This window comes from Brassica napus, chromosome A4 (assembly GCF_020379485.1).
Source record: "Brassica napus cultivar Da-Ae chromosome A4, Da-Ae, whole genome shotgun sequence".
Taxonomy (NCBI): Eukaryota; Viridiplantae; Streptophyta; class Magnoliopsida; order Brassicales; family Brassicaceae; genus Brassica; species Brassica napus.
This window is the reverse complement of record NC_063437.1, coordinates 20080366-20094777: the sequence shown is the minus strand read 5'-3', so window position 1 is coordinate 20094777 and position 14412 is coordinate 20080366. Positions and strand designations below refer to the sequence as shown.

Genomic DNA, 14412 nt, shown 5'->3' with positions numbered 1-14412 from the left:
CAGAGAAAAGATAGCGATGGTTCCTAATATTCAGTTTAAGGACTAGCAACATTGTATTGAGATTAGTGGTTACTACATAGCAAATAATTTATTGCCAATAATATGCATCACTCTTCTGTTTTTTTTTTGGATATCAACATTAGAGATTATATAGAAGGGAGCTGGAAATGCAAGAGATGGATTGGGCGGCTTTTCCAAAGCCTTCTGAAGAAATGCAAAGTAGCTAGTTTATTTATTAATTGTCTATTTTACTTATGTACTATGCGACTTCTCGAGATCACAAGTAATCATCCCTTCACCTAACAAAAACAGAGTAAATGATCTTTCTATGAACCAAGTCTTTTGTTTTGTTTCATGGAGATTGATTACATCTTTGGAAAAAATCCTCAAAACATTAGCTATGTTTTGGGATTTGGGGAGCGTTACCCAAAACATGTATACCACAGAGGCGCTTCAATACCAAAGAACCCTAAAGAGAGCTGCAAAGGAGCAATGGTCGCTGGACCAGACGGACATGATGGGTTTCATGATGTTTGTACCAACTCAAACTATACAGAGCCGACACTAACGGGCAATGCGGGACTCGTTGCTGCTCTAGTTGCCTTATTAGGAGAAAAACACATGTTTGACAAGAACCGTATTTTCTCTGCTGTGCCTCCCTTATTCCCGGAAGCACCTCCGCCACCAGTACCTTGGACACCTTAGAGAAATCTATATATTATCGTTATGCAAAATAAATGGTTTCAAGAGATCAAGTTAGTATATATATATATATACATATATATATATATATATATATATTTTTTTTTGGTTGTTGGCAACGTAGATGCATTCTCGTAGTGTTATCTCAAACAATCTTAGGTATAGCTTTATTTAACATGGGTTATTAGTAATTAAACCTTCCAAAAAAATCTCAATTAAAAATCACGTGAAATAAACTCTCAACTTTAATTCTGTTTAACATATATTACTCTCCGTCTAAAAAACCGTGACGGAGGGTGACATACATTAATGATTTATAAGTTGAGAGTTTATAATGTTGAAAATTTAGTTGAAGAGTTTTTTACTATTCAAAAATAGTTGAAGAGTTTTATCACTAAAATTCATTAAATTTTTAAAAATCTTTATTATCATTTATACATCATTTTAGATTGATGTAAGCCTTTAATACATTACTTTATAAAATATTTAGAATTCAGCAGGAAGGAAAAGAGCTTTCACTTTCAACTGGTAAAACATGTCGTTGATAGCAAGTTTCCAGAAGTTCAGTGTGTTCAAGATGAAGTGGATGTGTGCGAACAACAAAAGGAGTTGGCCGAACAACTAGCAGAACTTGGAATTGACAAGCGGGATGAGTTAAGAGAAATGAAAGAGTTTATTCACATCTTCGATACGTCATCAGTGGATATAATAAGAACAACACATTTAATCTTCTAAAATCCAGTTTATTGTTGTTGCTCACTTCCAAAAATAAATTTCTCAGGCTATACTGCATTATGTCTTTGATGTATATCATCACCAATGTCTTTCTCTTTTTGACTTGTATCAGAGTACTGATAAACTTAACTGTATTATATTTTATAGCATCTTATTTTCACTAAACATCCTCATCAAGTGATTATGTATGAATTATAAAATAGGCAAGTGCTATGTATACAAACTTATGTATCTTTTATAAAGCATATTATCTGAGTTTTCCATGTGAAAAACTTTGCGCATAAATTTGTTCAACGGAATTATTATTTACCATATAAATTGTTTGCCTATTTTGACTATTTCAAGACTTTGACTGTAATTATTATTCCTTCAGTTTCTATTTTATAAGAGGTGTATTCAATTTAGGATCTAAGAAAATTTGAATATTAATGAATTTACATGACTTTATAACTTTGGTGAATTAGGGAAAACTACTACATTTTATTATTTTATTTTTTTTGCAAATTCTTTTTTCTTCTTATCAACATTTTTCACTCACTTAAAACAATAAGATCCATATTATTATTTCTTAGCTACAACTTATACCAAACTCCCTTAATATCACTAATTGTTTTAAAAAAATTAGGATCTAAGAAAATTTGAATATTAACGAACTTACATGACTTTATGTCTTTGGTGAATTAGGGACGACTACTACATTTTATTATTAAAATTCTTTGCAAATTTTTTTTTTTCTTCTCAACATTTTCCACTCACTTAAAATTATAAGATCCATATTATTATATTTTAGCTAGAATTTATACCAAACTCCCTTAATATCACTACTTGTTTTCAAAAAAATATATTAAATACTTCTTAAAGTAATGAGTCTTAATTATTGTTTTTAATTTTATAGTTATTCATGTGATTCTCATTGAGTGGGTTTACAATTATTATCTGTGAATCAATTATATTTGTTATTTTCTATTTGATTGTGTTTAATGAGTTTTACAATCCTGGTTTTGTTACAATAATTGTTATCTCATTTTATTTTCATGAAATTTATTATTTACCATATAATAAATTGTTTGCCTGTTTTGATTATTTCAGAACAAGACTTTGACAGTAATTATTATTCCCTCAGTTTCTATTTTATAAGATGTGTATTCAATTTAAATCTAAGAAAATTTGAATATTAACGAATTTACATGACTTTATGACTTTGGTAAATTGGGGATACTACATTTAATTATTAAAATTCTTCAAAAAAAAAATTTCTTCTCAACATTTTCCACTCACTTAAAATTATAAGATCCATATTATTATATTTTAGCTAGATTTTATACCAAACTCCCTTAATATCACTACTTCTTTTTTAAAATTATATTAAATACTTCTAAAAAGTAATGAGTCTTAATTATTTTTTTAATTTTATAGTTATTCATTTGATTATCATTGAGTGGGTTTACAATTATTATCTTTGAATCAATTTTTTTTTATTTTCTCTTTGATTGTGTTTAATGAGTTTTACAATCCTGGTTTTGTTACAATAATTGTTATCTCATTTTCTTTGCATGAAATTTATTTTCCTGATTTATTATTATTATTTTTTTAAAAATGGAAAAAAGAAGGAAAAAATGAGCAAAATATAATAAGATTCGTAAATTTTTTTTTAAAAAAAAATTGGAAAAAAGAAGGAAAAAATGAGCAAAATATAATAAGATTCATAATTTCTTTGACGTTCATTCATTGTCACTTGCCTTTGTCGACTTATGAATTTTTAGTATTCAAATTCTTCAGCTAAGCTTTCACTAAAGGTCTAAAACGGAATAATGTTTTTTAGTTTGTAGCTCGCAAGAAAACTCTTGATCATAATTTTAAATGTTTCAATCGTCTGATCTCTTTCTTTCCATGTGTCTGCTAGGTCTGGAGAAAAGATGAGAAGAGAGGTGGAAATACAAGAGGTGGACTGGACGACTTTTCCAAAGCCGTCAGAAGAGATGCATAGCAGATGGCTATTGCAGCACTCTCCGAAGCCCAAGAAGAAAACTGTAAGGAAACAGACTTGTGCTTGGACGCTAGCCTTCATTGGCATTGGGGTGGTTATAGCGTTTTCGATGACGATCAGAGCTCTCACACATCGCCACTACTACCAACAACAAGCGCGTGAAGCTTACAATATTGCGCTTCACACTGGACTGAAGTTCTTCAATAGCCGGAGATGTAAGTCAAAACAAACAATCTAGCTTATTTATTAATTATTAGTCTTATTAGATTCAATATATGTTAATGATAGATACGACATATATGTTAAGTATATCTCTTGAGATTTGATCCTATTGAGAATAGGAAACATCGAGTTGTATTGTATATTCAATTCATTATACGTGCAAAGGAATAAAACAACACAACAATATATTTCATCAAATCTCAAGAGATACTCTTAACATATATGCCGTATCTATCATTAACATAAAACATATCTATTTAAGTCTCAAACTATCATCTAAGCTGATCCACTTTGCTTTGTTGTATCAGCTGGGCGCTTGCCAGACGAAAACAACATTACTTGGAGAGGTGATTCCTGTATTCGAGACATGAAGTATCCTGGGAGCAACCACCAAAACTTGTTTGGAGGTTATTATGATGGTGGCGACGCGATAAAGTCTAGTTTCAAGATATCTTTTGCGATGACCATGTTGAGCTGGAGTGTCATCGAATATTAGGAGTGTCAAAATGAGTTATAGCTCATAAGCTGGCTCAGCTCATCACGATTTTTCATGAGCATAATCTCTATTTTTTAGGCTGACTTAATAAATGAGCTTAATGGTCGAGCTTAAATTAGTCACGAGATAGATGAACGATCTTAATTGAACATGAGCTAATTCATGAGCTTGGTAGTTTTTATATTTAATAATATATATATATATATTATTTATATATGGATGACTTCCAGATTTCTTATGTAAAACAAGATAGTTTCTATATTAATCATATTTATCTTCTAAAATTAAAATTTAAAACCAAAAAGTAAAATATATATATAGTAAAAGAATATTGATATTAATCCTCATATCACGAGTATGGATTATCTATTTTGGAGACTGCCGAAGGAGGATGAATTTAATTATTTCCCTTGGATATTATGGTATATTTGGAAGCCAAAAAATGATAAAATCTACTCAAACAAGGATGGAAACCCGCTGGAGATTCTTCGGCTGGCTGATGTGGAAAGTACGATATGGACGGAGGCTTAATTAACAGTGAACCGGCCATTTGAGAATCCCCAGCGGGAACTTACAACAGTCTGATTATTTATCCTTGGAAAATATCAGAGTTTGTTATATTGATAGAGCTTGGAAAGAAGAAGGCATATTTACGGTACAAGGGTAGTTCTGCCGAAAAAGTGGTTCGACAGACGGCTAGATTTTGTTTATTTAATTAGTTTTATAATTTTTATTTTTTATATTTGATCGCGAGTTACCTCATTTAACTCATGATCTAGATGATCTAGGTTTGAGTTAACATATTGAATCTCGTATAATAAATGAATTGAGCTGAGTTAGCTCATGAAAGACCTAAACTCACCATGAACTGAGCTGAGCAGAGTTAGCTTATTTTGACATCCCTATCGAATATCATGCCAAGTACCAACAACTTGGTGAGCTCAGCCATGTCGAAGGAATTATCAAATGGGGGAACTGATTACTTTCTCAAGACTTTCGACTCTAGTGCTGCCGATACAATCCATGATATGGTGTCACAGGTTGCAAAACAAAGATTCTTACGACTTTGCATGTTTACGTGTTTCAGTCTGTAACAAGTTTGTTTTCCTTTTAAACAGGTCGGATCTGCAGGAACTGAACGTTACTGCTGGATGCGCCCTGAGGGCATAGATTACGAAAGAAAAGTATATATATGCATCAGTGAATGCCCCAATCTTGCTAAGGAACCAGAAGAGGAATATATATTTTCCCTCTTCTTTTTGAGCTTTTATATATTTTCTCCACATATTTGTATTCCTCTTCCGGTTCCTTAGGAAGACTTATAATTGCAAGAAGAGAACGAGGAAGCAAGGGGTAATACTGAGCCATATAGATCAATAATCAATCCGTTGCAAATCAAAAGTCTGCATTTTCAAAAGTCTGCATTTTTAAGCAGCTCTGAGTTGGTTACATACTATTTAATAAGATTGAATCTCACAACTATAGTGTTCCCTCTCTTAAGAAATAAGAGAAAAGAATGTTCCGGATGTTTCTATGAGTCAGAATCTGATCCAGAATCTGTTTCTGCATCACACTGCACCCCAAACGGCCTCAATCTGTTTGTGTTTGCTTCCAGTGGAGGCATCCCATCATCACTCTCATCACTCAAATCTATATCATCGTCCTGTGGGATGGGGATTTGAGAGCTTTCATCAGCTGGAACTGGCTTAGCATCTCTGAAGATCTCTGGCCTGCATTCACCAAACTTACATGAGCTTTGATAAACAAAAGTAGATGTCATTCATACCACAGTTTAAAGAAACAAAGCTTTTATTACCATTCAGGAGACTTTTGGAGGAGACGGATTTGCTCAAAGAAGAGAACTTTACAGACAATAGATGTAACTTTGCTACCAGATTCTTGCGCCTTTTCCTTTCCTGTATGATCAATCACTACAAAGCTTCCTGCAAATCAGTGAACAATAATTAAAACACCATCTCAAACTCCTCCATCCACATCAAATCATGCAGTAAATATAAAGACAAAAAATCCAGATCATATCTGAAACATGTCAAAGATTAAGACAAAACACTAAGCATGATTCGATATTCCTTTGTTAAGTTTAAACAAGTCAGAGAGAGAGTAGTACCTCGTCTGATCCACATGCTCTCACGAAACTTGGCTGGAAACAAGGCTAATGAGTTCTCTCCTTTTGCATCCATTATCTTCAAACAGACAGCAACACGACAAAACAGCAGTTAAAGAACATATCAATTAGAAACTCTAGCTGTCCTAAAACTACAGCATCAAAGGGAAATAAAAATTCAATCATTAATCAATACACACAATACAAAACTAAAGCCTAACACATTGAGATTCAGTTAAAGGATTCAAAACCCATAAATAAAAACTCAATCTTTAATCAGTACATACATACAGAACTAAGCTAGGATTCAAACCCATTAAATAAAAATTCAAACTTTAACCAATAAATAGATACATACAGAAACTTACCTCAATTTGATTGGAACCTCTGAGAGAGACGACCTGAGCGATGCTCTGACATTCCTCAAGCGTGAAGTCCTGCTCCGACGCCGCTTGTTTCAGATTCCTTCTTCCTCTGTTCATCTCTTTCAACTCTAAATCCTCAAAAAAAGATCACAAAAACACCAAAGAAACTGAGATTAGGGTTTTGCAGCTGTGCCGTTTAACTCAAATCACACGAGTTCCTAAAGAGAAGTAAACACAAAGGGCAAACGTAGTTATTTTCTTTATATGTTGAGGGTATAAACGTCATTCCATTGACCAAGTTAAGTGGGTAAGGGTTATTACATCGAAGCGCAGATAAACCGGGAACTCGTTTTAAACCGTGAAAGAGAGACACCGTGCGGCGGTCTGTTAACCCTCCTCCACGATTCAAAGTTCTTTACTTTACTCGAATCCTCTCTCTCACTCCACAGGTTCGTAACTATGTCCTCTGTTTTCATCTTGAGCTAATGTGTTACATAACAGAATGATTCATTAGATAAGAAGTGATCTTGAATTGTATAAAGTTGATACCTTTCTGTGTTTCTGGATTTGATTCCGGGCTCTATGTTAGTTTTGTAGTAATGGGTAGGAGAAAGCAACCCAAGCCGCAGTGTTCGTTGGGATTGAATTGTAGAAAGTTGATATCTTTTTGAATTGTATAAAGTTGATACCTTTTTGGATTCTATGTTAGTTTTGTAGTGATGGGTAGGAGAAAGCAACCCAAGCCGCAGCGTTCATTGGGATTGAACGATGAAAAGCAAGTCTCCGGCGAGGAGGCAGAGGGTTCTCGCCGGAGGAAGAAGAAGAAGGAGAGTGTTGAAGATATCGATAAGCCGTATTATGTGAACTTATGTTCTTCGAGTGAGGAGAAGCAGGAGAGACAACACTTTGATATAGCTGAAGTTGTTCTCACTAATTTAACTTTAATAGAAGGTGGTTCTGGTGTTGATTGTTCGTCACGGTTTCGTCTGTGCAATGTGACTAACTTTGTTGATCGGATCAAGCTCGGTTACTGGCCTGTGTTGAGTCCTAGTGATGTAACCTTGGAGCTGGTTGATGGGTCAGTGGTTTGGTCTGGGGGTTTTGATGGTCCAGGCGAAGGTGTTTGTGGTCTTGCTCATTTGGCGAGTATAAAGTTTTTGACTTTGAGGGTTGTCCCTGGTGGTAATGAGGGGTTGTTGTCTCCTAGAGTTAGAGTTGAGTTGCTTCAGGAGGCTTTTGATGCGTGTGAGTCTCTTCTTGAGAACACAAGGCAGAGGTGGAAAAATAGTATGATTCATGTCATGTCTTGGTTGAGGCCGGAGGTGATGACATCAGAGGCTAGGTATGGGACGGAACTAAACTTGAAGGAGGATGAGAGATCGATAACTCAGGAGGACTCTAGTGAACAGTCTAGGTTTGATGCTGCTGCTTTTTATGAAGCCATAAAGCCATCTAAGTGAGTAGAGCTTACTTTTTTTGAATGTGTGTGTTAAATGTCTGAAGTTAGTTCTTTCCAACTTATTATAATGTTTTTGATTCAGGACGGATGTGATGCTTGAAGATGATATAACTGATTTGCTCCCAGAACTTAGGCCGTACCAACGACGTGCAGCTCATTGGATGGTGCAGCGAGAGAGAGGAGATCCAATAACTTTGGGAGACAAAGAAGAATTCATCTCACCTTTGTCAATCTCCATTGGGTTTCTTGACTCTGCTGCAAAAATGTTCTTTAACCCATTCAGGTTTGGTTCCCTTTTTTTGTTTTATCATTTTGAATTTCTTAGCTTCTTTTCATGTTCAACAAACAGTATATAAGCCTCTCTCAGTAAAGTTTCAACTGTTAACAGAAGAACTTGTTTTGATTTTTGCTCCATTTGTCATGCTTTGGTTGTTTTTAGTGGGAATATCTCATTGGAACCAGAGTATTGTTCACCTCGAATTCCGGGCGGTATCCTTGCTGGTAAGACAACGTGCAGTTTCTTCTTGTCTCCTTGTATTACCTTTTGTTAAGTTCTGTGGTGGTTCATTCTTAATGTGTGAATGCTGCAGATGAGATGGGATTGGGGAAAACAGTTGAACTACTTGCATGCATCTTCTCTCATCGAAAACCAGACGAGGATGAAACATCTGTTGTGACTAATGGGTCACCAGTAACCGATGATTTAAAAACTGGCTTGAAGAGAGTGAAAAGGGAACGTGTTGAGTGCAAATGTGGAGCTGTCAGTAAAAGCCGCAAATACAAAGGAGTTTGGGTACAGTGTGACATGTGTGATGCTTGGCAGCATGCAGACTGTGTAGGTTATTCACCTAAATGGACAAGAAAGAAGGCTATTTGCCAAGATGTTGATGAAAAAGCATCTGAAAAGAAGAGCAAAAAAGACGCTGTTGAAGTTGTTGTCAAACAAGGTGAATATGTTTGCCAGATGTGCTCTGAGCTTCTTCAAGTCACTGCCTCTCCCATCTCCACAGGTGCCACTCTTATTGTCTGTCCATCTCCTATATTACAGCAATGGCATTCCGAGATTACACGGTATCAGATTCTTCCCTACACTTAAACATGATTACTTTCAGAAATGAAGTTTTGTTTTTAATCTCTTAATGTTAGTTCTCTTTGGCTTGTTTCATCTCCCCATGTTGTAGCCATACACGCTTGGGTTCTCTTGTGACATGTATCTATGAAGGCGTGAGGAATGCCTCACACTCCAAAGAACCTACGGTGGACATCATCACTGATCTCCTCAATGCTGACATTGTTTTAACAACCTATGATGTCCTCAGAGATGACTTGACTCATGATGGAGACAGGCATGATGGTGACCGGCACTGTCTAAGATTCAAGAAAAAGTATCCTGTGATTCCTACTCCACTCACAAGAATATTCTGGTGGAGGATTTGCTTGGATGAGGCCCAGATGGTGGAGAGGAATACAGCTGCTGCAACAGAGATGGCTTTGAGATTATACACTAAACACCGTTGGTGCATCACCGGAACTCCTATACAACGCAAACTTGATGACTTGTATGGACTGTTGAGGTTCCTTAAAGCAAATCCTTTCGATGTTTCAAGATGGTGGACTGAAGTCATAAGAGAACCATATGAGGTCTGAGCAGAACAAATAGTTTATTTTCTTATCTTTTAAATGGTATTTCATGTCTAAGTCTAACAACCTTCTTGCTTTTGTTCAGAGGCGAGACGCAAAGGCCATGGAGTTTACTCATAAATTTTTCAAACAACTCATGTGGCGTTCTTCAAAAATCCACGTGGCTGATGAGCTGCAGCTTCCACCTCAAGAGGAATGCGTTTCATGGCTCAAATTCTCCGCGATTGAAGAGCACTTTTATAGCAGGCAGCATGAGACTTGTGGGAGTTACGCCCGTGAAGTTATAGAAACTTTGAAACGTGATATTCTCAAAAGAGGTCATAGTTCTTCTGATAATCCTTTAATCACTCATGCCGAAGCTGCAAAGCTCTTGAACTCGCTCTTGAAACTGCGCCAAGCTTGCTGCCACCCTCAAGTAGGGAACTCTGGTTTACCTTCGTTGCAACAAACGCCAATGACCATGGAACAGATTCTTATGGTGGGTTTTTGCTACTTTTTCAATCTTTGGTTTGTTACTTTTTTTTTGCTGATTGTAAGTTTTTTTTTTCTTTAGGTCCTTGTGAAAAAGACTCAGAGCGAAGGAGAAGAAGCTCTTAGAGTGTTGATCGTTGCTTTAAACGGGATTGCTGCTATTTCCATGCTTAAGCAAGAGTTTTCCGAAGCGGTATCGTTATACAAGGAAGCATTGAATATAACTGAAGAGCACGCTGAAGATTTTCGTCTTGATCCATTGTTGAATATTCATATCCTTCACAATCTAGCCGAGATACTACCACTGGTTCAAAGCCACAAAAGAGATGTGAAAGATGACGATCATCATCGTGCAGCGAAAAGGCAAAGGATCAATGAGCTTGATAGTTCAACTCATGCTTCTTCAGAAAGTGGTTTAAAGAAGGATGTGGAGTATCATGAAGAGTGCAAAACTCTGGATACAGTTTGTGACACATTGAAAGTTAAGTATTTATCAGCATTCAACTCGAAGCTCTCTTCAGCACAGCAGGAGTTCAAAAAATCATACGATCAGGTAACTTGCACAAAATGCTTCAAAACTGTTTTCCAAAGAGTTCCTTGTGCTCGCACTCTGTGTTGCAATGCTACATATGCTAATGAATTGAAAAACTTTCCAAGGTTTCCGAGTCTTTGAGAAACATAGGGAGACAACGTTCGGTTTGGTGGTTAGATGCCCTCCAGCTTGCTGAACAAAATAAAGATTTCACCAGCGAGTTGACTAGGAAGATTGAAGAGGCCATCCATGTCTCCTCCAGAGAATCTTCTCGGTTAGTACATTAATATTTGAAGTTTCATGACTTCTTGTTGCTACATAGTTTCTGCAAGTGCAACAAATGACCTGTTAAAAGAGTAGATTGATTATTATATAACAAGTGATCGTTATATTTGTTTACAGCTTTAGAACCATACATGGGATGAAACTTCATCTGCAGACATGTATGGATACGCTGGAAAGCTCTAGAAAAACAGTGATGGATAAGCTTTTAGAGATCGACCAGACTATGGAGAAACCAAGACTGGAGGATATTGAGTGTATTGGTAATTGCAAGTATTGTAATAAGAAAGATGATGGCCCTACTTGTATTCATTGCGAGCTAGATGAACGATTCCAGGTTTGCTCTCTTTTGTTTGTGTGCGCTCGCTTTTATTATGAAGTTTTTTTTTGTTGATGTTAATGTGTTGAAAAAATCTTCCCAGGAATATGAGGCTAGGCTGTTCCGTCTTAACAAATCTCGTGGAGGAGTAATGGAACATGCATCTGCTGAAGAGATGGTAGATCTACAGAAGAAGAAGTCTGCTCGTAACCATTTCTTTTTCGGTTTGTCATCGAGAAACAATGATGTAAATCCATCTCATGTTGATAACGAAGAACCCACCAAAAGAAATGCTAGTGACGCCGTTATTGTAAGTCACTTGAATCTATCTTCAGTTTGGTCCTAATCCCACATTTATGCTCTCTCACTGTTCTGATAATAGGTTTCAAAATCTGCATCTGAGACGGAAGTGGTTCTTGGTGTGATAAGAAACCATTGCAAATCTTATTTAGACAGTGAAAGCAAATTGGCAGCTAAAAACCATTTAAAAACTCTTGAGGTAAGATGGAGAAAGGGGTGAATTAATTTCTCTTTCATTTTCATGTTTCAAGCGGGTCTGACATTTGTAATTTTTTATTTATCTGATGAAGGTGATGAGGAAGGAATATGCACATGCAAGGGCCTTGGCTAGGGATCAAGCTCACCTCCTACGTGCCTATGATGAGATTAAGATGGCGACAATGAGACTACAGCTTAGAGAATCTGAAGATGACACGGCCATTTATGCTTTGAGCCTTGATGAGTTAGACGCTGCTAGTGTCCAGAACACTAATGATAAATTTTTGGCGCAGTCCTCGCTGCTTAGTATTAAAGGCAAGCTTCGTTATCTGAAGGTAAACCTCTTACCTTGCTGTTGTTATTGGCCTTACCCTCTTATTTATATTATGCAGAGAAGTCATTAATGTCTTCGTTGCTACTTAAAAGTTTATCTTTTATCCTTTTTCAGGGGTTGATAGAAACCAAACAGAAACAAGGAGAGAGTCAAGATCACTCCTCACCAGTAGAGGAAACAGCTAAGGCTTCAGATCCTGTTGAACAGGAAAGAGAAAACGTTGTAAAGCGAGAGGATGCATGTCCTATTTGTCATGAAACCCTACGAAATCAGAAGATGGTTTTCCAGTGTGGGCACAGCACTTGCTGTAAATGTAAACACCTTACTCAACACACATATATACTCACTGTTGTTATCTCTATGCATCTTCTTGAACCGTCTTCTCTTGCGTCTGTCCACGCAGGCTTTTTCTCCATGACAGAGCGTGGTTCGGTTCATGAAACTATGCGAAAGTGGGTGATGTGTCCAATATGCAGGCAACATACAGATGTTGGAAACATTGCGTATGCTGATGACAGACAAAACGGTTATTCGTCAGGTCAAGATCACAGAGAAAACGAAGCATCATTATCTGTTCAAGGTTCATATGGAACAAAGGTTAGTAGCCGCTGTGCTTTTTAAAGATTCTTCCAACAAGTAGTATACTCCGTTTTCTCATAGATTGTGTTTGGGTTTAGATTGAAGCTGTTACTAGAAGACTCTTATGGATCAAGTCAAGTGACCCGGAAGCTAAGGTTCTTGTTTTCTCCAGCTGGAACGATGTTCTTGATGTGTTGGAACATGCCTTCTCTGCCAACGGCATCACTTTCATTCGGATGAAAGGAGGAAGGTAAAATTGTTGTTGTTGCATAGGTTACTTAATAGACATATAACATTTGATTCCATGGGAATGCAGAAAATCACAGACGGCAATTAGCAAATTCAAGGGGACAGAGAAAGAATCGATCCAAGTCCTGCTGCTTCTGGTGCAACATGGTGCCAATGGTCTTAATCTTCTGGAAGCACAGCATGTTGTTCTAGTGGAGCCGCTTCTGAATCCAGCTGCTGAAGCGCAAGCTGTTGGGCGTGTTCACCGGATAGGACAAGATAAGCCTACTCTAGTTCATCGCTTCCTGGTTCGTGCGTCTGCTTTGTTTCTTGTACAGCTTCACTTTGATCTTGACCTCTCTCTTTTTTTTGGTGGGGACTAGGTAACGGGTACAGTGGAAGACAGCATCTACAAGCTGAACAGGAGCAAGGACATAAACGTAAGCTCATTTAGCAGCAGCAGGAATACAAAGAATCAAGATCAACAGAATCTGACACTAAGAGACCTCGAGTGTCTGTTTGCTTCACCACCAGCAGAAGAGACGGAAGAAAACGAGGAAGATGGAGAGAGGAATCTGAGAGATCTACCGCCCTCAGTCGCTGCAGCTATGGCAGCCGAGAGGAGAATGAAAGAAAGTAATGATGCATCAACATCATCATGATTGCAGAGAAGATTTGGTGGTTGTTGGAGCATCTTGTTGTCTGTATATATAGGATAGTGTAGAGAGAAGTAGTCCAAAGATACACTGCTTCTTCTCTTTAGTGTTGTCTGCATTCATTATGGATTACTTTTAACCTCAAACTTTTAGATTAAGGCTTAGGCAAGGTAATGGGAGTTTTTTTTTCCAAGATTTTTTGTATTGCAACAAACATTGCTGCATTAGGAAAGCTTCATCTATGTATATATATCAGCCAGAGTCGACTAGTGTATAATTGATATATGAATTAGAGTAACATGAGGTTTAAATTTGGAAGGGTCTTCTTGATCTGTTGTATATACACTTTCATATGGAAGTAACAGCATATGATTAAAAACAAAATGGATAATATTTCCTGATGATTAGGAACGTGCTTCTTTGTGTTATAACATTTGAGAAAACAACACGTTTTCCAGAAAAGAAACAAAATTTTATTCAGCTACATCGCAATGATGCAATAACAAACTTGAAAACTGGAAGAAAAAAAATCTCATTTTCTCTTGAATCTTGATCACTCACTTGTCTTCAGGTGCTGGTTTATCAATGAATGTCTTCTTTATCCAATCAAATGGCTGTGATGATAAAGATTCAAGTCAGATACAAAACAAAACAAAGTTACGAAGAGGAAACATTAGAGAAAAAGTCACTTAATCTCTCAATGCACTAATCTCTTCATAACACCAATCACAGATCCTAAATCACTAATGATGTAACCAACTGAATCAAATAACAAGAGAAG

The 14412-nt window shown here is 36.6% G+C and overlaps 2 protein-coding genes across 4 annotated transcripts; one reads left to right on the top strand and one right to left on the bottom strand.

Annotated features, from left to right (window-relative positions):
- Positions 1-5511: 5511 nt before the first annotated feature.
- On the bottom strand, positions 5512-6861 carry LOC106391619 (probable RNA-binding protein EIF1AD). The gene is made up of 4 exons (XM_048778668.1): positions 6636-6861; positions 6271-6346; positions 5959-6085; positions 5512-5872 (listed from the first exon to the last, which is right to left on the bottom strand). The coding sequence occupies exons 1-4, from the start codon at positions 6747-6749 to the stop codon at positions 5674-5676; spliced, it is 516 nt and encodes a 171-aa protein (XP_048634625.1). The 5' UTR covers positions 6750-6861; the 3' UTR covers positions 5512-5673.
- Positions 6862-6950: 89 nt separating this feature from the next.
- LOC106347815 (E3 ubiquitin-protein ligase SHPRH-like) lies at positions 6951-13877 on the top strand. Of its 3 annotated transcripts, none has more exons than XM_048778665.1 (18): positions 6951-7081; positions 7342-8088; positions 8174-8374; positions 8531-8592; positions 8682-9162; positions 9273-9732; positions 9818-10210; positions 10286-10756; positions 10861-11009; positions 11138-11354; positions 11440-11646; positions 11719-11835; positions 11927-12169; positions 12283-12481; positions 12572-12765; positions 12846-12997; positions 13064-13283; positions 13359-13877. In XM_048778665.1, exons 2-18 carry the CDS (start codon positions 7352-7354, stop codon positions 13635-13637), a joined length of 4782 nt encoding a protein of 1593 aa, XP_048634622.1. In that variant the 5' UTR covers positions 6951-7081; positions 7342-7351; the 3' UTR covers positions 13638-13877. The 3 variants fall into 3 exon arrangements, with proteins under 3 accessions (XP_048634622.1, XP_048634623.1, XP_048634624.1); XM_048778666.1 differs by having other exon boundaries at positions 6977-7081; positions 7222-8088; XM_048778667.1 differs by having other exon boundaries at positions 6985-7081; positions 7350-8088.
- The last annotated feature ends 535 nt before the right edge of the window (positions 13878-14412 follow it).